This window comes from Pogona vitticeps, chromosome 5 (assembly GCF_051106095.1).
Source record: "Pogona vitticeps strain Pit_001003342236 chromosome 5, PviZW2.1, whole genome shotgun sequence".
Lineage (NCBI taxonomy): Eukaryota > Metazoa > Chordata > Lepidosauria > Squamata > Agamidae > Pogona > Pogona vitticeps.
In genome coordinates, this window is record NC_135787.1 from 47,654,184 (window position 1) to 47,676,542 (window position 22,359).

The following is a 22,359-nucleotide window of genomic DNA, read 5'->3' on the forward strand; positions in this document are numbered from 1 at the left end:
TTGCAGTGCAAATAAAATGTCTGTTTAGATGTGTTTGTGTGTCTGTGTCTCTGTGTGTATAGATAGGTAAGTAGATAAGCAAATAAATATATGGATAGATAAAAAGATAAACAGATCTATATAAAATAAGAAACATTTTTCTCTTTAGCTTTGCATGTCAGATTCATGGGTTTTTAAGTGATTCATATTAATTCATAAATTACAAATGCACTGAAAATCTTGTTATAAGCTATTCAAAATTGTAATCAAGTATAATAGATCCATTGTTTAATTCCAGCTAAAATAACCCGTATTGTTTGCTTTTAACAGACAACAATCAGCTGAAGACCTTGCAAGAGTACCAGCGAATTCCACCAGCAACATCTTGAATAGACTTCTAGTTAGCTACGATCCCAGGATAAGACCAAATTTCAAAGGTAGGTTAATGTATAACAAGACTAGTTTATTTTGTAATTACTTAAGAGTCCATAAATTGGTACCAATAGCCAATTCTGTTTGTTTAATCCTGTGAACCAGTTAGACATTTGCTGAAAGTGAGACTAGATCAGATTCCAACCTCAGTATAGCCAGAGGTGAGGTCTTCTCTGTAGAAACAACTCAGTTGTGGAACTCCTAAAGGAGCTTAACCTGCCTCCATCGTTGTTGAACTCCTGACAGGAGCCAAAATTGTATTCTTCTGTGGGATCCTAAGGTTTTAAAACTAGCTTTTGAAATTGTTTTTGATCCATTTTTAAGGAATACCATTATCTCTTTTATTGTACATTGCTTTGGGAGCCCTGGTGGGCAGGATAGTGCTTGACATATACTTTTAATAATAACTTTATGAAATAACAACAACAATTATAAACAGGATAATAATGGATTCTTTTAATTTTAGCTTGGTTACCCAACAGAAGCTTAAATCATAAAGTTACATTTTCAGAGTTAGATTATCATATAATCAGGAATCTCCTTTTCTGGAAACGAATGCCCTGTAATAGCATATTCAGTCCATACCATTTATGATGACTAAAAGTCTTTCCCTCTCCTGTGTTTCAGTACTACCTCATACTACCTTGCATTGTTTCACCTTGAGAAATCCCAATAACTCAAGTTATATGGCCATGAAAACTCTCAAAATTGCCAGGAAATACTGTATAATGTATAGTATGTTGCAGCATTTAGGAAACTCATCTTTAAGCAAATGTGAATTATACTTTTAGAAGAGATAGCTATGTTAGTTTTTTGCATTTCAGACAAAAACAAAGGTAAAATAAAAAAATAAAGAATTAAAAAATGTTGTGATACCTGGAAGATTCACCGCTATATTTTAACATGAGCTTTCATGGACAGATCTACCTCCTTAGACATTATACTGAAACTTGTACTGGAGTGTTTTGTTTTTACTGACATGTTCATCAACAAATCCTCTTTTATTAAAGTGTGTGTCTTTAATAATATCTGATACACTTATGTATTCAGCCATCATGCAGTTTTTGTGACATGGAACATTTAATGACTGGCATGAACCAAGAGGTATAAGCACTATATACAAGGAAGGTTGGGAACAACTAATCAAAAGGCACAATACACCAGTTTGGTAGTGTGAAGAAAAAACAGCAGTGCACTAGTACTTTTTCCAGCAACAGGAATGTAGGGGAGGGGACAAAATGAACACAGGATGCTGCCTGTAGCCCCTGGTCCATGCATTATCCATGCATGATATAGACCTTGGATCATTTTGGCCACCTAGGATCCAAAGAGATTACCCCCCTCTTCATAGGGACCACAAAACCAGAAAATATGGTATTAATATAAGGGTCAGGTAAAGAAGGTGAATTCAGATTCACTGAAGTTCTTACCAAATGGTTATTCTTCTCTTTCACGTCCAGTGTCCACACATAAGGGGAAACAGATGGGGCATGGGTTCCGCTTTGCTTTTTGGAACTTTCTGTATCTAATGCATAATAATTGAAGCATTCTCCTTGAAGTCTCATGCTGGTACCAAAAGAGATGTGATGGGGGTAATCTGTATTTTATTTTTAAAAAACCCTTTCATAACAATTGTGCGGCAATGGGAATGCAGTTATGAACAGGGCAGCAACACTGGGCAGAAGATGTTATAACCCTTTCCCTATATGATTATCCTAATCAAATGACTGCTCCTCCAGAGCTATTATTAGACTATCTGGGTGAAAAAGGCAGGTAACTGTATTGTGCTTGTAGAATCCCTACATTTTCCCCAGCAGGGCTAATAATAGCAGTTAAAGCAAGAGGGAGATTCAGAGTGGAAACCTGCAATTGCCACTGTTCCAAATAAAACTGCTTCTGTGTCTGTTTTGGGGCTGAAAAGGAAACTCCGGGGAATAATGAAAAAAACATAATTTTTTCTGACCTTTAAACAAATGGCTCCATGCATGCCAAGGAGCCAAAAAGAAAAGTGAACAAGCTGACCCCCTGCTGCCATTAGATGTTTAAATAGGCTAATTTCTCCTGTGATTGTTGCCCTTATTCAGTTGCAGCTTGAAATATAGTTGTAAATCTTTCAGCATTTCTGCCTTTCCTCCCTTCCTTCTCACTCTACAGGTCTAAAAATGGAAATATATTAATTCATTTTTGGTATCAGAAGATGGGGAAAAGTGGAAATAGAATTTCTTGACAGCTTTGAGTCTGATATTCATTTTTCTATGTATATTTTAGGAATCCCAGTTGATGTAGCAGTCAATATTTTCATCAACAGTTTTGGATCAATACAAGAGACCACTATGGTAAGACATTTCATTTATTTACTAGCAGGGGAACTTGGGTTTGCCTTAGTCAGTAAAGATATTAATTTAATAAAACAAAGGCTTCAATCAAAGTTATAATGCTGCCAATATTGGACATGCTGGAATGGAGTCAACAGTTGTTAAAATGACAAAAAGATAACAATGAACTATTCATTCATTCATTCATTCATTCATTCAAAGCATTTAAAAGTCACCTTTTGGATGATTTTCTGGTTGGAATCTTGCTGGCACAGGGCTGATGACATCATCAACTGCAGCTTTTTTTATCTCCCTCAGATTCTGAGGCTCCCTAGATATCCCTTTCAATTTGGGGGAACCTTATCTGGGTTTGGGGGGGAGCTTTTAATGTCCAAAAATCAATTGCTGGTGGTTCAATTGCTTACAGCTATTGAGAGTTTACACTGGCATACTAGAGCCATGGGGGTGTCTTGGTCCTGAAACTGGTAGGGTTCAGCTTTACTTACTCCCACTCCTAAGCTGAGCTTCAGTGACTCCCACTCCTAAGCTGAGCTTCAGTGAGAGTTAAAATTACTCTACAGTTTGTGTTCCAGAAATAGAAAACGTCAGGTATATTTGTATACTTCAGAAATGGATCCACTACCCTTATAAGGATATTTGTTCATCTTTTAAGGGAGATAAACTTGCTGCCTCTAATAATAATTAATTTCCCCATAGCAATGAGTCTTGAAGGTGAAGTGAATATGATTACTTTAAAAAGAAAGAGGGGTGGCCAAACAACTCCTCATGCATTAAATGAATGCAAAAATGTGTAACATAAATATACTCACTTGCTGTATCTTTCTCATACCAGCACTCTTCACGGCTGTATCCCTCACTGGCCCCCAGTTAGGTGTTAGTATAAAGTAAGCCCTATGTTGCACATGTTTAGAGAGTTTTTGTTGTTATTGCTGGGGGTTGGGGATGACTATTGACCCATTGGGGGAGACAAATTGAAATACAAGAAGCATTGGGATAATGAAGAATTTGCCTTTCTGGATGAGTTTGAGTACTTCATGTACCTGTGGTGCACAGTGCACATCCCAAGATTCTTTGCCTTAAACCTCACCCCTCAAACATAGCTCTTTTTTGCTTGGGAAGGTGGCAGCAGGGTTTAGCATTTTGCGTGCCTAGTGGCTGATTGCTCAAAAAGGCGTTTGGAGCTGTTTCAGTGGTCATAATGAACCCTTTTAAAAAAACTTTCTTTTTTTTGTATCGTCACAGAATTCAAGCTGCATCTCTGTTGGTTTGCTTTCACTAAATTAAACATTCTGTCCTGCACACCAGAATACTCTTTAAACTGATTTTTCTATCTCTTTGCATATATATATATATATATATATATATATATATATATATATATATATATATATATATATATATATATATATATATATATATATATATATATATATATATATATATATATATATATATATATATATATATATATATATATATATTGTATATATTCATAGATATTACAGGTATAAAATTCATCCTGGGATCCACTCCCCTTGTAATTACCTCCCCTTATTTTAAGAACTCTTTATCACCAGCTACATTGCTGTAGGCAGCTCCATTCTGTTCTGTTAAACCAAAGTCCCCTCTGAACATTTTAGTAATGCTCCATTTACTATTCCTTCTGCAACTATGAAGAAGATTTAGATGCAACTAGAACTCAAAAAGATCTCTGTAGTGCTGTCATCATATCCTTGTCTGTGTGCCAATTAAATATTGTTATTATGTATTTTTTCCTTTATTCTATAGCAAAATTTAAATAAAAACATGTTATTTTTTCAATAAAAGTAACATTTTGAAAATCAGTAGGTTATCATACGGCTTGGAAACCCCATTCTTGAAACAATTGTTTATGCTGTATGACTATAGTTTATTATCTCCATTGATCTTTTTGTCCAGTATTGGCTCCATTCCAGAAGAGAAGAAATGTCATTGGCTGAGAAGGGTCTAACATTCATTATTATTTATATTTCCCTCTGATGAAATCAAGGTGGTGTGTATGGCTATCCCTAGAGATGGGCACAAACCTCAGTTTGGAAGTTGTGCCTGTTCATATGCGTGGCACCAAAGGTGCTGGGTATTCCTTTCCCCTCACCACCCTGGCTGGATCCCTCACTCACTAGCTGTTATGCGCTCCTCCCCTCCTCCTATTTGGCTATTCAACCAGTCTCCAGCAGGAGCATGGGCTTCTCTGCCCTACCTCTTTGGCTGATCAACTACTTAGGCAAGGAGGCAGAACAGGCAATCCCATGTTCCTGCTGGTTGAACAGCTGAGGAGGAGGAGGAGGAGAGGTGCTTGCTCCAACTTGTGAGTGGGCCATTGGCTGGGGAGGTAGAGGAGTGGAACGTGTGGCACCTGTTGTACCATGCACATGAACAGGCACGAAATTCTGAACCAGGGTTTGTGCCCATCTCTAGCTGTCTCCAGTTTGTCCTCGCAATAGCCCTCTGAGGTAGTTCAGATTGAGAGAATGTGATTGAACCAAGTTCATCCAGTGAGCTCCATGGCTGAATGGGGACTTGAATCTAGATTTTGTCAAATTCTGACTATCCACCCCTACCCCATTTCCCCTTCTGAAACTGGGATGGAGAAGGCCTCCCTCGAGTGGATTGTTGTCTTACTCTTATTCATTATTTACATCCCCACCCAATTTTACCCTTCCAGTAGTAGTTTACTTTTAAACAAGTTTGAATGCATTAAAAAAATCAAATTCTGGAGCATAAAAAATACCACCCCTTATGAACAGAAATACCAGTGGTTAGGAAGAGTCACAGGTCCATCTGTGGGAAGCGACAAATGGAATATATTTGTCAGAGGATGCTAAGTTTTATCTCACATGGATCTGGTTATCTGACTCAGCCTTGTTTTTTTTTCATATTTACATGGCCCACCCTTTTCTCCTTTCTAGTAACATAATAAGCACGATTTTCTCCTGAATTACTAGCCTTCTTGATTAATATACTGTATTGCTTTCCTTATTCCTCTTTTATGTGGCTAAAGTAGAGCAGGCTTTAGTAACTGAAGTTTCCTTCCTCTTTCCTCTTTATGCATTTGTGTGTATTTATGTGTTTGATTGCTAATTCCTATGGCCAAATCCCTACTAAAACTTTTAGTCTCAAAAAGTGCTGCAGAGGAGACAACCTAAAAATTCTCAATCGAAAGCAAATATATTAATCACAAATTACAAAGGAATAAATGCAAACAGTGTGGGTGTGATATATAAAGCAGTATATAGCCAAAATACATGGCTATATAGTACATGGGCAAGGTGAATGCAACAGTTATACAGGACTCCAGATATAGTACCAGTAGTGGTTTCAATGGCAGTGAATCCACACAGATGTTTCATGAATACTTCTTTTTAGCCTTTAATTAGACTTGGGAAATAACACTGCATCTTTGCAGATACTGTAATCTGTCATAGGGTGGTTATGTTTCCACATAAAGCTGGGCTGTCTTTGAAGAAGAACTCATAATGGAGCTATACCTGGAATTCTGTTAGTCTGTTTACATATGGTTAGGTCAACCCTGCTCACATATTGTTTGTATTCATTCTTTCTCATTTTAAATACTACTATACTTATCTTGTCCATGCCTTGTTTGTATTTATTCCTTTGAACTCTTTGAATATTGCTGTGGCTATAATTTATGATTGTGTGCCTTAGTTACCCAATGCTTGCCTCTTCTGTTTGTGCTCCACCAAAGCATTTAACTATAACTAAAACTTTGTTGTATTTTTGAAGATGTGGATCAATTATTCTGGGAAATGATTACTGTTGCTGCTGCTGCTGCAAATGGTTTAGTGAAGTGTCATTTTGAAAGTGTTGAAATGCAGTTCATAGGCTCGACTTTGCGTGTTGTTGTTTCTCTACCAGGCTAATGTCCATTAATAACATGTTTCAAACAGGATTATAGAGTTAACATCTTCCTGAGACAAAAGTGGAATGATCCTCGACTGAAACTGCCAACGGACTGGAAAGGATCCGAATCATTAACAGTGGATCCCACCATGTTTAAATGCTTGTGGAAACCGGATCTATTCTTTGCAAATGAAAAGAATGCCAATTTTCATGATGTCACGCAAGAAAATATCCTTCTGTTTATATTCCGTGATGGAGATGTCCTCGTTAGCATGAGGTTTTTTTTTTTTTACTTTGAATTGTAAACTTCCTTATGACTTCATAGATAAAAATAACTACTTGATTAATTTACAGTCAAATTTTATATTAAAGGGAATACATATTCCCAGCCAGTAAAATCTTTTCTGTCCTTTAATGTGACTTCTTGAAAGACACAGGTTTTAACCATCAGACTTAGGACTGTAACTACCTGGCCACAAAACATAGCACACTAAATGCATGATACCTGATTGACAAAAATCATGTACTATGACAAACTGATGTCTCTAGAATAAGGGGACACCTTTCTAAAAATGATCAGCCTACATGCTGAATACATTGCCTATGAATACAGATCATTTTTTAAAGTTTAAAATTAGCACACAGATCTGTTACCTAGGTAAGGACAAATGTGAATGACTGGGAGAGATTTAGGATATTTTTTCAACCAGCTTTTTAAATCTAAAAATCTCTGTGCCAATGAAATTTTCCAAAGAAAAAATCCCATTGGAGGTTTTAATTTGTTTGTACATGGTGGCAATTCATTTATTTATAAAAAACAGATGGAAATGCAGGTAAAACTTTCTCCCATCTGCATGTACTGGTCACAATCTGGATTAGACCTGTGAATGCTTATTTAGAGTGAAAGGGCACCCTTTAACTGCAAGCAAAGTCTTAGGTGTAGCATGAAGACAAGTCTTTGGAAGACAAGGCCTAAGTGGCATCCAGCTATGAATCTGGGGAGTTGCTTTGGTCAGTGTGCATTTTAATGAAAACTTGCCTCTGAAATGCTTGCATTGACTACAATTACACATTAATATTTGCACCATTCCTAATTTTTATGCCATTCTCTAGACACCACTTTATGTATGAATGGACATATATTACAGAAAAATGCATAGGGAAGTCATATATCTGCAAAAATTCTCTATAAACATGGGTTGTATTTGGGAAGGTGGCTTGCAAACAACACCATGTACAAAATGCAGAAATCAGGAAGACTATGCATACAAATATATATAGTATGGATTTTTGTACTGACTTTTCAAATATCCTCAGAGTGGTGCACAAGAGGAGGAAATGAACATAAAATTAGAACAGGGGGAAAATGCTAATTGAACAGATTTGTCTGTCCTTATGTCTCACATATCATTCTGGATATGCATTTGGAAAAAATAATGCTGCAAACTTCTGTAGAAACATATGCATAGGCAACTAATGATATTTGATCACAATAATATGAGGCACAGAAAACACACATATATGTTTTCTGTACTTCATAATGTTGTGATAAAACTGCAGTAGATGCCTATTATGAATCTGTCTTCATATGAACATGGTATATGCTGAGGTACTACATCAATTGACAAGAAAGCACTGGGAAAATTAATCTTGTTTATAAACTTTGGTTTATATTTCCAGATTATCCATTACGCTGTCATGCCCGTTGGACTTGACCTTATTTCCTATGGATACACAGCGTTGCAAGATGCAGTTGGAGAGCTGTATGTAAATTAGATCACGGATATAAATATTTCTCTTTTTTTTGTTGCAGACAGAAATTGAACCAGAACATGTGCTACATTGTACTGTGTAATGTGAATTATTGACATTTCTTCATAAAATTATTTCTAGCAGCCTCTGTCATTTAAATGTTTCTCTGTTACAGTGATAATTATTTGTGGCACAGTTATTCCAAGGATCAAACTAAACATTATTCTAAACATACAGCATGCAGTTTCCCTTCTTCTTTCTATACCTTTGCAAGTTAGCATACAAGACCCTAATCCAGATTGGGAACATCACGCTGGCTTTAAAAAGGGAAAGGCTGCTATACCAATGAACACTTTGCCATCCTTTTTTAACCTCCGACCAGAGGTGTTGGGAAATGTAAGCTTCATCTGCCATACACAGCATGCAGCTGGGCTTAATGAAGGTCCAGCCCCCAGGACTGGAACATCTACTCATGGGTCCTGCTGCAGCACTGGTCCAACACATCCTTCCAATTGCACCCGGAGCACCACTCTGTTCGTGCTCAGCTGGCCACTCAGCACTTATGCAGGGAGACTTCTCCTCCTGCCTGGAGTGGCCAGCTGACCTGGAAGAGAGTGGCACTCGGGGCATGATTGGAAGGATGATTAGGACTGGCTCCACAGCAGGACACATGAGTGGATGATCTGGCCTCGGGGGCTGGACCCTTGTTAAGTCCAGCTGTGCTGGGATATTCATATTTCTATACAAATACAATTACCTCCATCTCTAGTTATTTCATAACTTCCCAGTGCTAGAAATTAGAATTACACCCTGATAAATTCTTGATAAATAAAATAACTATTGCATGTCATGCAAAATAAAGCAGTGAAAGCACCTGGTGGACATCCTTGAAGATGTTCTATGGGAAGGGCTCTTTAGTAGGAAAAAATACAGGGAGACCCATTTCCAAAGCATGGCTATCCCTTTCATTATGCAGAGTGAGGCAATTACCTCAGGCAACAGGTGCTGGGAGTGGCCCATCTCCTCTCCCACCACTCAGTCATCTCGCAGCAGGCCCCAGACCATTTGACTATGTTGAATACAGAGCTGTGTATCCTCCTGCACTCTCTGTAGTTAGGCTTCATTCCTATACCAAGTATCTTACTCAGCTATTACTCTTGTACATACATATCTGCACATAGAATTGGAAGAGTGACGCCACCTTCTCCTTGGCTTCAGGCAACAAAAGGTAATGCTCTGAAGGAGATATCTGGAGCAGGGCTTCAGGGGACAGACTTTAACAAGTGAACAGGTTTTTGTGAGAAAAAGTGGTTCTTCCAGTAATGTGGTCCAAGGCCATTTGGGGCTTTGAACTTTGCCTGGAAACATATGAAGTCAGTACATATGTTTTGGAGATATGGTAAGATATGATGGGCATGATGAACACACATTATGAATTAAGATGCCACATTCTGAGATAAAAAGTATAAGGCAAACATCTATATTTAATTACTGCATCTGTTATTTCTCCTCTCTCTCTCTCTCTCTTTTAGTTGGTTACACTACTGATGATTTACGATTTATCTGGCAATCTGGTGATCCTGTTCAACTAGAGAAAATAGCTTTGCCTCAATTTGACATCAAAAAAGAAGATATTGAATATGGCAACTGTACCAAATACTATCAAGGAACTGGTATGTCGTTTCATTAATTCAGTATGAATTCAGCTATACAGTAAAACTCCATTCATCTATAGCAGGGACATGCAAAGAGTGGCCTTGTCACCTCCAAATAGTCTCCTAAGGATGATTTTGCAGCTACAGACACTGCTACCAAATACTCCCCTGCCCCCAGCAACAAACAACATATTGCTGCTCTTGGAAGCTTTGAGTATTTTGCTTTTTAAGCAGGTGGAAGGGGCCCTTTGTTGCATATTTAACACATTTTTTAAACCAGAATTGAACTTAATGGCTACTTCTAGTTTAGTTCTTTTCCTTTTTAGTATTTTGGCTGTCCATGTGGCCCCATATGGAGCAGAAGATTTGGCCTCTTGACCTGCCAGATTTGCCCATGTCTGTTATATACTGTATAGTTGGTGGCCATTAGTCACATCCCAATATTATTTTATTTGCTTGATTATTCTGAGAGAGATGCTAGGTCAAATTAATGATTATATAATCACATGAATCATAAATTGATGAGAAAGATGAATTAACAGTGTGGAGCAATAATTTGGGTTTCATGTTTTTTTGCAGCAGTTCCATATAAGTAGAACTGGAACATTTTTGTTTTTTTATACTGGGTAATACATGTGGGATGTCCATTCATAATTCAAATTGCATGATGGCTGGCATGTTCTGTGCTTCTACTAGAACTGCTCCAGTCTTTATATACAAGATTGGTTGGCTGGTTTGTTAGTTGATTAGGAAGAGTAATAACCCCCCTCATCTAAAAAAAAACCAACGCAAGTACAGTGGTGCCCCACGAGACAGGCGCTCCGTTTAACGACAAAACCGCTTGACGTCAATGTTTTTGCGATCGCAAAAGTGATCGCAAAATGATGTTCCCTATGGGGGAATTTCGCTTTACGATGATCGGTTCCCTGCTTCGGGAACCGATTCTCACAAAGCGATGATTTTTAACAGCTGATCAGCGGTTTTAAAATGGCCGCCGGGTAAACAAAATGGCCGCCCACTCTTTTCTAAGACGGATTCCTCGCTGCACAGGCAGCAAAAATGGCCGTGCTATGCAGGATCTTCGCTGGACGGTGAGTTTCCAGCCCATAGGAATGCATTAACCGGGTTTTAATGCGTTTCTATGGGCTTTGTAAAATCGCTTTACAACGTTTTCGTTCTACAGCGATTTCGCTGGAATGAATTAATGTCATAATGCGAGGCACCACTGTACCTGACAGTGTACTTTTAAAAACTAATCAACAATATTTTATTTAAAAATTAACATGTAAGAAAGAGAGGGATAAACATTCAGGGAGCATGAAACAAGCACCAGCACCTTGATAGAGTTGAAGTATGTATCAAAAGAAAAGAAAAACCAGCAAAGGACAGGTGAAATGAAGCTGGTATCTCCCATGAGCAGGACCTTTGTAACTGCAAGACCATCTTAATGAATTATCCTCCCCAGTTCTCTACCAGGGGCTTGAGAATTTTCTTCTCTTTGGAGCTCAGAAGACATTTGGCTAGTTAGGCATTGAGTCTTGTGCTCGTCATGACTTTGCAGGCTGTTAATATGTGGCTATTATTAGTTCAGCTCTTACGTATGTTCTTGTTTTTCTTTGACGAGTCGTTCTTGTTTCATTGCCACTCCACTGCGCTGTATTTTATGTTATACAGTTTTGTCGTCTCTATTGTATACAGTATTGCTGTTTTCACCATAAGATTCTTTGTGTCTCACAGATAAAGAAACATTGTGTATATAAATTGCTGCAACAAAATAAAATTATGTATTTTTCACCACCACAAGCTCTTTGTTCTGCCCACGGGAAGAACATTGCTGATGAACAGGGCGGGTGGTTATCCCAGGGTGGGTTATCCCATTTATTTGAGTAAATAATGTCTCAGACCAGTGTCTGCCTTTGTAGCACACAGGGCTTGCAATTACATGCCAGGGAAGTGCCATATTTGAATAAACGTGGTACAATATGCCACATTATTTGCATACATACTGACTGATTTGTCACAGACATGCAAGATATCAGCAAGAGCTCTTTTTCTGGAAGATGAGCCTGAATAGAAGCACTGACTAACTCTTCAGATTACTCTCAGTTTCAGTGCATACAAGACTTATTAAGTGATAAGTGCTCATTAAGTGAACAAATGAATAGATTCATTTCCTCTTCTGTTGCTACTACAGTAAAAGCTTCCTAAACGTAATTTGCTATATCTGTTTTTATGCAGTTTAGCTGCAGATATTTCTGGCTTTGACAAATACTAGAGCATTAACCTATTGCACTACAGAGGCTGATACCATTCATAGTCAGCATCTAGAGATTGTGACAGGCCATGTAAGACAGAGAAGCAATCATCCCTCCCTCACAGCGGTTTGTGGGGCAGACTAGCTGAATGACTCACACTCACTGGAGTATGTCATTCACCAATTCATTAGTTAATTGTGAAGATTTATAATTGGCAAATAGCTTCTGCGTAAGTACACTGTAACAAGGTGAAGAAACTGATATCCTGTTTTGGGGGTGGAAATACCTTATGTTCTTCAGATTGCAGGAGCAAGTTATACAATATTATTTATATATTTAAATGTGAATGTATTTATATTAATCACTTAATACAGCTAGGTCTTTAATACCTATTTAAAAGGATTTAACTTATTTATTTCTTATTTTTTTGGAATCAGAAACCAAATGCATGATTTACTTCATTTGTTACTAAACTTTGCTTGCTTTGGTAATTCAGAGTCACCTATTCTCTCTTTGTTGCACTTTGGTAGGTTTTGTAGCATCTTTTTAGCATGATTTATTTATTTATTTATTTTCATCCTGTTCTAAATTTTTTATTTAATTTTTAATCTAGCAGCGGGGACTCAGAAAAATATTTGTAATCCACAATTAAAATCTACCAATTAAAATTTGAAAACTATAATGTACAAATCTTTTAAAACATGATTTTAAACCTATATATCATTTTTTAAAAAAAACCCTTCCTCATCTCAATTGCTTACTGATTCCCTGAACACCTCTCTAAAGAGGTACGTTTTCATTTAGCAATGGAAAGAAAGAGTTAAATGGGACAGTTGGACCTCTGGAGGAAAGAAGTTCTATGATCTCTTTGTCATGACGGGACCATGGATCAAATTGTAATAGTGTAGAACCAGAATTCTGGGCATATCGTGGTGAATGTAACCACGGGGATGCATATTTTTCCTTGTTCTAGTCTAACAGAATTAGGATCAAGATGGTGACTAAATCAGTGAATATATGTATGCATAAGAGAAAGCTTGTAAAAATACTGTACAAGCAGAAGGAAGTTTGGGATAGTGTGTTGTTTTCTCTTTTCGCTATTTTTATGAGAGAAAATTGTTATTCTGAATATTTTTTAAAAATGGTTGGCCTCCCTTAATGTAAAACATACGTGCTTTATGTTGTGACTAAGAATGCTATGCTTTGCATTTGAAAGATAATATAAGGCTTTTAGTCAGAGCACAAGTGAATTTCTGACCCAACACAAACAGCTGAACACATAAAAGTCATAAATAGTATGGAAAATGAAATAAGAATTTGACAATCTGTGGAGTCCATTTATAAATGGCGTGGAAAGCATTCCACTAGCTCAAGATCATGAAAGAGGAGGATCAAATAACTAGTACGTGATTGTCTTCAGGACATTATTTGTACACCTCCCTCCCCCATTTTAATGGGTTGCATTTTGTACTGGGTCTTTTTCACACTAGCCACCAACTATTTAAAGTATTTTACTCTAAAATTTTGAACATCATTTATGAGGGTGGTTGATTATTATGTTATGTGATTATTATGAACATGTGATTTCCAAATCCAGTGACAGAATGAATCCTGTTTTCAGCAAATCTTATGTGACCCTAAGTCTTGAATTGCCTCCTGGAGAGCAGAGTCATTGTAATTAAAACAACATTTTATTTTATTCTTTTATTTTAAAAATCAAGAGTAACTCATTTTTACTCAATCACACAGTTAAAGATAATTACAAAGATTTCTATTACACAGAAAGTAGAATGTGCTGCATTGCCACATTGGTTAGACACATAGCACAACTTTTATATTTTTGTATATATACTGTACTTACCAAGATGATGTAAAGGTAATTCATACTATGCAAATAGAACTGTCTTTACCACTGCTGTAATGTAATGGTTCCCTTATTAGTATGTAATGGGTTGCCAATACTGCTATTTTTGTAATAATACTTCAAGGCCCCCCAAGCTGCTTCCAGACTGTAGGGGCCCATACATCGTCTGAAACATCCAAATATGGAAACTCCCTGTTCATTCTTCCAAACTAAATATGAACTCAAGTTAGGTCAGGTTCAAATGTTCTACATGACTTTCTTGGGTACCAGATGGAGAAGAATCTTAAAGTACGGCAGGTTTCTTGGCGATGTTAGCAATCCCATTCTGTACGTGTGTACTCAGAGTTGGGTACCCAGTGTGGTGTAATGGATGGAGTGATGCACCAGGACTCATGAGGCCTGGGTTCAAATCTCTACTTAGCTATGGAAACTCATTAGGGAAGTGGATCTGGTAAAGCCACTCCTTAAATAGCTCACTTACCTTGAAACCCCTATTAGGGTCACTAAGTTGGTTCTGACTTGATGGCACATAACTAACTACTCAAAATTAACCCCTTCATTTTAATGGTCCTTACCTCTGGGTTAAGAGGGTGCCTGTGAATTTACATTTGAGGTGAGGGGTTTGTAGAAGCACAAGTACTTATGCATGTTTATTTCTTCAAAGGTTATTACACATGTGTAGAAGTGATCTTCACTTTAAGAAGACAAGTTGGCTTTTACATGATGGGCGTTTATGCTCCTACACTGCTAATAGTTGTGCTGTCATGGCTGTCATTTTGGATCAATCCTGATGCAAGTGCTGCAAGAGTGCCACTGGGTAAACTATATTTTCACATCCTGTCAGAACCCTTGTATGCAACTTGTCCTTTTGAGTTGCATCAATAGCAAGATATTTCATTGGATACTGAAGGCAACTACACTCTCATGGCATGCTCTTCACTCTCGTCTCATCCCAATCTTTTCTTTTTCAGTCACATACATGTCTCTACTTTTAAAAAGGCAAGATCTGTATCCTATAAGCAGGTTGTTCCTGGCATCTACTCACTAAATCATCACTGACGGGTATGAGTGCAACTGTGAGTAGAAATTTAGAAGGGATCTCAGTATGGTGGGGGGGAGAAGGTGGAATAATGGATCATTGGGGTTGAATCCAGTTACTAGTACTAGCTGGAGAGGAGCCATTGGCCAGGATCTTATTGGGATTTTATTCTGGAAAAAGTGAAATTGTGTTAAGTCACAGCCAGAACCCAAGGGTTTTTGTTTTTGTTTTAAAGATGAGGCTCATCCATCCAGGGCAGGCATCTGCGGCTCCACAAGAATTCCCTGTGGTGCCTCTGATCCTGACTATGGTACTTTAAAACGGTAAAATAACTTGTATCTCTCTCACACACACACACAGCTTACTAAAACTAGCCACAGAGTCTCCAAAAACAGTGAGAGAAAGCAGGTTACAGTATGTCCTTGCAGGTAGAAGGAAGTATGTTGTTCTCCTTCTGCTGAAAAGAACTCACTATCCCCTCAAATCATGGGATCCTGGGTGGCTACTGAAGATGCAGCATGATATGACATAAGGCTTAGTTCTCTTAGCCCAGGAGCAGCCCAATATATTTGGCTGCCTGAAGTGAAGAGCAAGATGGCATCCCCTTTCATTCCATGTACAAAAGTCAACTCACCTGGCAAGTGGAATCTTGCTTCAGCAGTAATGACAAAAGAGCAACCTCTGTCACATCTGAAAGCAACAGGATAGGAAGATGATGGATAAGTCTTTCAACATCTTGCTGCTGCCTACCACTTTCTGCTGCCTGAGGCACTTGTCTTGCTTCTCCTAATGTTAGGGCTAGTTCTTTCTCAGACAGAGCACCAAGAGTGGCCCTGGTCGTTGACGTGGCTGTAGGCTGTTGAGCCATAGGTAGCCTATGCTCTTTGTCTGTTGTCCTCTTCTGGATTAAACATCTCTCCTTCAACTATCTTCATCTCAAATTGCAACATGGTCAGCAGCATGCACCTTCTTGCTTGTACGGAGGAAGTGACTTTATTTCAAAGCAAAACAGCAATGTGATGAGATCTGTCTTCTGTTCTCGTTAGTGAGATTATGACTTTCTTGGAAGTATTGTAAGATCTTTTTCATTTTCTCATCATTTTGAGACTGAACTTTTCATGACAAATGGAAACCAGCAAGACATCACCTTGAGCTTTGCTACCCTGTTGATCAAAGCATTGAAAGCTTAGCTACACTCCTTTAAGTCAGTACATTTCAGATTTTCAAAGCTTGTTTTCAGTCATGATGGACTATGAGGTGCAAGATATTTAAGGATTCTGGATGTAGCTCCAGGCTATTTCCCACTGAAAGCTACACAATATCTGACTACTGGAGGCTCTATGACTACTATGTTTATTTAGAAATAAACATATTTTTTTAAATAACAAATAACAATCCAGTTTATAACAATTGTCTGTTTAAGCCATTTAGTAATGAATAATATCAGTAAAATACATAGAAACTAAATTAATTAAATTATCTATATTGCCTACAGGAGAACCAAAACAGAGATAGCCACCTGTCAACCATTCCATTACCATATTACTTCATCTTTCTGTGACATCTAAAAATGTGACTAACAAATGGTAAAAATCAGTGCAGATCACTAAATTGGTAGCAATCTGCCTTGGGTCCCAAGATAATTAATAAATAATTGATCTTCCATGATAACTATGAGCTGCCAGCAGCAATAAAGATATTTCCAGCTATAATTGTTGTGTGTGCCTATGTGAAATATTATGTATCTGTGTATATAGCCAATTCCATAATTCACCCTGTACATTCATCTCCATCTCCGGCAAAACTTCTGTGGTCCATGATCAAGTTGAGGAAATATCAGTTAGAATCTGGCAGCAGAAATGGTTTAGGGGGAGCAAAGCCGGGAAAGCTTAGCAGTAAAGAACATTTTCCATTGTTTAATAATCGTTAGTGCTATTATTCTTGTCCCTCTGCTTGTAGGTATCTTTTCAGTGCTCAGTTTGGCATCAGAATGTACTACCCTTGCTGCTGAACTTCCCAAAGTGTCTTACGTGAAGGCCTTAGATGTGTGGCTGATTGCATGCCTCCTCTTTGGGTTTGCTTCACTGGTTGAGTATGCTGTGGTTCAAGTCATGCTGAATAACCCAAAGCAAATTGAAGCTGAAAAGGCAAAGATTGCCAAGGCAGAGCAAGCAGAAGGAAAAGGTGGAAATGCAGCAAAAAAGAATACCGTGAATGGCACGGGGACCCCTGTGCACATCAGCACTTTACAGGTATGTACCTTTCTTGTCTTTCTTGTCTTTCTTTCTTTCTTTCTTTTTGTTGTTGCAAAGCCTTGTTTTCATTGTTAAGCAAATAGCAGAGAGAGGAAAGAGATGGGGAAAGTTACTTTTGGGGGACTATAGTTCCCAGAATCTCCTGCAGTATTGGCTTGTAATATTTCGGGATGCGTAGTTCTACGTAAGATACTTTCCCCATCTCTTATTTAGGGTATTACATAGACTAACCTTCCACAATCTGATACCCTTTAGGTATGTTGGACTACAACAGCTAGTGGTCATGGTCATGGTCATACTGGTTGGGGATGATGGCAGTTGTAGTCCAACAACTCAAGAATGCATCAGCTTAGTGAGAACAGTGTAAGCACGTAGTACTTGGGGAGACTGGTACAGACGGTAGAAAACGAATGTGTATTTTATGGCAATATCACAGTGAAACATTTTTAAAACAAGTAAGTGTAAGTAGAGGCCGTTTTCCAAAGCCCCTCTACAGCAGGTGCAAAGAGAATGATGAAAAAGAATTGTTGTTAGGGTCCTTTGTACCAGATATTAATAACTTTTATTGACAGTGGTCCTATATTCCAGACACAACACAATTTTGTACGAGCAATATAATGTAGGGATTGGGGAAGCTCACTTCCCACCGTCATCTTGTTTTACATCTGTGCAAGGGTGAAGATCCTGCAGATATTTTGGACTACAAGACCTATAATCCCTTACTGTTGTTTATGGTCGGTGAGGCTGGTGTGATTTGTGAGCCATTAAACCTGGAACACCAGGAGTTCCCATGTTACCATTGGTTTAGCTATCTGACTGCAGAGCCAGAGGTTGGGAGTTTGATTCCCCACTGCGCCTCCTTGAAAGGGGCTGGACTTTATGATCCTTAGAGTCCGTTCCAGCTCTACAGTTCAAAGATTATTAAGACAACATGGATGATGAAGGGATGATGATATATGCTGTTGTGATATATTATACTTGTGCATTCCTACAAGTTCTACTTGTTGTGTGCTAATATATCACAACCCCATTTTGGATCATTATTATAAAGAAGGGGTGTAAAGGAAGAGGTAAATTGTATAATATGAATAGATAAATAAATTGCTATTTATTTTATAGCTTGATGTATCCCAGCAGGTATATCTAAAGCCATGGACTTCAGGAAATATCTGTTCCTTTATGTCATACAACTCATTGTCATGTGTGACATTAAATTATGTGATCCCAATGCCTGTGTAGAGCTGACTTTTTTCCTTTTGTATTCTGAAACCCAAGACACCTCTATTATATGAGCTCCTCTTTAACTGTCTTTCATCAGTGTTTCTTTTTAAACAAGGAAACTTGTATTGAGTGAATTCAGGGGCTCTGGGTCAAAATTCAATTGAGTAAATTTGGTGACCCATGAGAATTCCAATGCATTGTGGTTTAGTAGTAGCATTATGGTTCAGACTGGGGTTAGAATTAGAGTTTGGGGTAAATTTACATAGCTTGTATTCCTGAACCTAACAAGAATTCCAGTTCTTCCTCCTTGTGAATGAGGCCAACCTACTAGCAATCAGTTGTCAATTGTCAATTCTGCTTCTCAACATCATGCTTTGCTGGAAAATGGGATGGAGTGTTCTCTCCCCCCATCCTCCAATACATTACACAAGCACTCAGATTTATTGGAGCAATTTTTGTTCTGAATTTTATTTTGTCCATTAAAAAAGGGTGGGGTGGAGTTAAAACATTACCAAGTGTACATTTCTGTGTATTGTGCAAGTATTATTAACCAATATGATTAACTTAATACCAGATAAATCCCTCCAATCTGTGTGAAAATTTACTAAAATTTATATATTAATGTTCACGGGACTGACTTAATTGGGTTTGGGACAATTCTCAATCCCCAGCCACATTCAAAGATATCCTGATGTAATAAAATGCCTATAAAGGACTGCAGTATGTCAATGTGTCATAAGTAAAATATAACCCCCTAAAAAGGATGCTCCTTGGATACAATCTGAAGGCAAGGATGAACAATGTCTTTATTAGACCAGTAAAAATCACAAACATAGGGTAGCTTCAGACCTCATACAGGTCTTCTTCCAGCTGTGGGCACCACAGAGCTGTGGATGGTGCAGAAAGCCCCCCTCCCCAATTCCAAAAATCACAGCCAGGTTTGCTTTATTAAAAGTTTCAGAATTGGGGCTCAAAGCCTAAATGTAATTCTGTTTATTTTAATTTTTTTTGTCAGATTTTGTTGGCATTTTTTTAGCCCAACATGTTACACTGGATGGAAAATATTATAGAGTTGTTGTTGGGTTTGTTTTGTTTGTTTCATTGTTGATGGGTTTTTGGGGGAGCACGGGATGTTTTTGGTGGCTGTTTGGGGACAAAAAGAGAATTATAAACAGCACACAGTGGAAACTGAGGGATATCATCTATGATCATGATGTTCCAGATGTTATGTAAAGCATATGATAATCTTCCCAGGAGGACTGCTTTCATAGATCTGCTCAGGTATAATGAAACAATAAGTAGATTTTTCCTGTAAAAATATTTTGTTACCAGCTCATGCATTTTTGACAGGTAAGGAAATATATGCTGTTGTTGCTGCTGCTGTCACATGTGACTTGATGGCATGTAACAACAATGATGTGTATTTCATTCACAGTCAACAATCTGAGCTGTTGAACAGTAAAAAAAATAATCAGTTTCTGCTAGGTCAGATAAAGGCTTAGATCACTTCTCTGTAATATTACCTAAAGTCATATTCAAATCAGGACTGAAATTACAGCAGTATCTCCAGATAGGTGTTGCAGTGCTCCTTAATACTTGAGCCAATGAAGAGAAGCCTGAAGCAGTTGTGTTATCTCTTGGGGTCTCAGCGGAGCTCACCCCACTCAGGCTGTGAACTGGTGCTCCTGCTTTAGCCTGGCTAGCAATGCTTCTCAGTCATGTTTGAACTACACCCAGAATCTGATCTTGTCTGGATCATATACTGGGTACTTCCCAAACCTCTGCCCTCCCAGTGTTGCCTTGATCTTTTGCTAGCAAGTCCTACTGAGAAACACATTACCCTCTTGCACCCTCTAGTGACTGTTTGTGGCATCCTTAGCATCTCTGTTAAATTTTTGCACATTCATATGTTTCTGTAGACGTTTTATAGCTCAAATCAGACACATCTGAGAATATAGTTAATATCTTACTCTGCTAAACAATGAAGGAAACTCATTTGTTTAAAATGTGGGTAACTCTTGTAGACTCGTCAAATTTACCCTGCTCCTAGCTGCATAGTATACCTGTATCTGGTTTCTGTGTGAAGTACGTATGACAGCAAATTACTAGCACTGGTGAGGCACAGTTTTCATATTCTTTTAAATATAAAGCAACATGCAGAATCATAAGGGCACTTTGAAGATTTATGAAAGTATAATTCACAAATTTGAGAATATGTTTTTAATTCAGGTACATCTGTTTATCACAATATATTTGGGCATTCAAGTTTAGTCATACCTTAACATGTGGGGAAAGGGACGTGGTGGCGCTGCAGGCTAAACCACAGAAGCCTGTGATGCAGGGTCAGAAGACCAAGCAGTCGTAAGATCGAATCCACGCGACGGAGTGAGCGCCCGTCGCTTGTCCCAGCTCCCGCCAACCTAGCAGTTCGAAAGCATGCAAATGCGAGTAGTTAAATAGGGACCACCTCGGTGGGAAGGTAACAGCGTTCCGTGTCTAAGTCACACTGGCCATGTGACCACGGAAGATTGTCTTTGGACAAACGCTGGCTCTATGGCTTGGAAACGGGGATGAGCACCGCCCCCTAGAGTTGAACACGACTGGACAAAAATTGTCAAGGGGAACCTTTACCTTTACCTTAACATATGGGGGGGGGAGGGAATGAAGTCACATTGTGTATTGCTGCCCCCCAGTTTCCAGTTGTTATGTAAAGCTTCCTTTAAAGCTTTCTCTGCATTTAGTGCAAACTTCCATAGAGAAGAAGCTTTCATTTATAGAACTATGCATGTGGAGGCTTCCACACAAACTGGAATCCTGATAACAGAAGGTTCTGATTTTTGCATGGAAGCTTTTACATGTACAACTCTGCATGATAAAGAAAGAGTGATCCTTATTATGGATGTCTTTCTGAAGTCCCCTTCATGGAACAACCTTCTTCTGAATTGTCTTGGTGTATGCCTTTTGGGCTATCTTTTCTTTATCATGCAACTGTGTTAGAAGGAGAGTGAAGCTGTTAAGAGTTCTATTCTATGAATAAACAATCTGCTGAGAAGTCTGCTTAGAACATTATTTATGCTTCTTACATCCTTATTAAGGTCTGTTTCATTTAGCAGGCATCTTTGAGAATGCTTAAGACTAGTTGTCCTGTCTGACTACAAAAATACCCCCAAATTGTGTGATATAGATGCTTGAGTTCATGTTTGTCTGTGTAAGTTATGCAGTTGAGTGGCATTTGGTTCACAGAACTGAATCCTATCTAAGTTGTAACTGAAGAATTGCCCATGTCTTGACAGGGAGTAGAAATGTCCACAACCTCTGGGGAAGATAAGCTTGAACTTGTCTCCTTCCTAAATATTAAATCAAAATTATGAAGTGCCTCTGTGATGCCCAGGTTCCCAATCCATGGTAGATCTTGCTCTAGCACATCAGCTGGGTGAACAGTCCAGGTGATACAGAGTTGTATATGGGAAGGCATCCTCTCTTAACACAACTATGATGAATATGTAAACACCCACCATATGTGTGGCAATGTTGAGGAGCTGCATAACATTGGTTTACTTGTATGTTAAAATAAAGATTATTTTTAAACATCTGATTTGGACAGCTATAGATAGATGATTCATAAAAGCTGGTCTGAGGACTGGAGGATACTGTCATCCAGCTATTGAGTG

The 22,359-nt window shown here is 38.3% G+C and overlaps 1 protein-coding gene across 1 annotated transcript in view; it reads left to right on the forward strand.

Annotated features, from left to right (window-relative positions):
• The window catches only part of GLRB (glycine receptor beta), a 40,635-nt gene that overhangs the window by 13,743 nt on the left and 4,533 nt on the right, over positions 1-22,359 (forward strand). Inside the window, exons 3-9 of the mRNA XM_073001518.2 lie at positions 310-416; positions 2,680-2,747; positions 6,695-6,924; positions 8,328-8,410; positions 9,932-10,072; positions 14,838-14,990; positions 17,172-17,464. Of these exons, the coding sequence (XP_072857619.1) occupies positions 310-416; positions 2,680-2,747; positions 6,695-6,924; positions 8,328-8,410; positions 9,932-10,072; positions 14,838-14,990; positions 17,172-17,464 (1,075 nt within the window). The remainder of the gene's footprint in view (positions 1-309; positions 417-2,679; positions 2,748-6,694; positions 6,925-8,327; positions 8,411-9,931; positions 10,073-14,837; positions 14,991-17,171; positions 17,465-22,359) is intronic.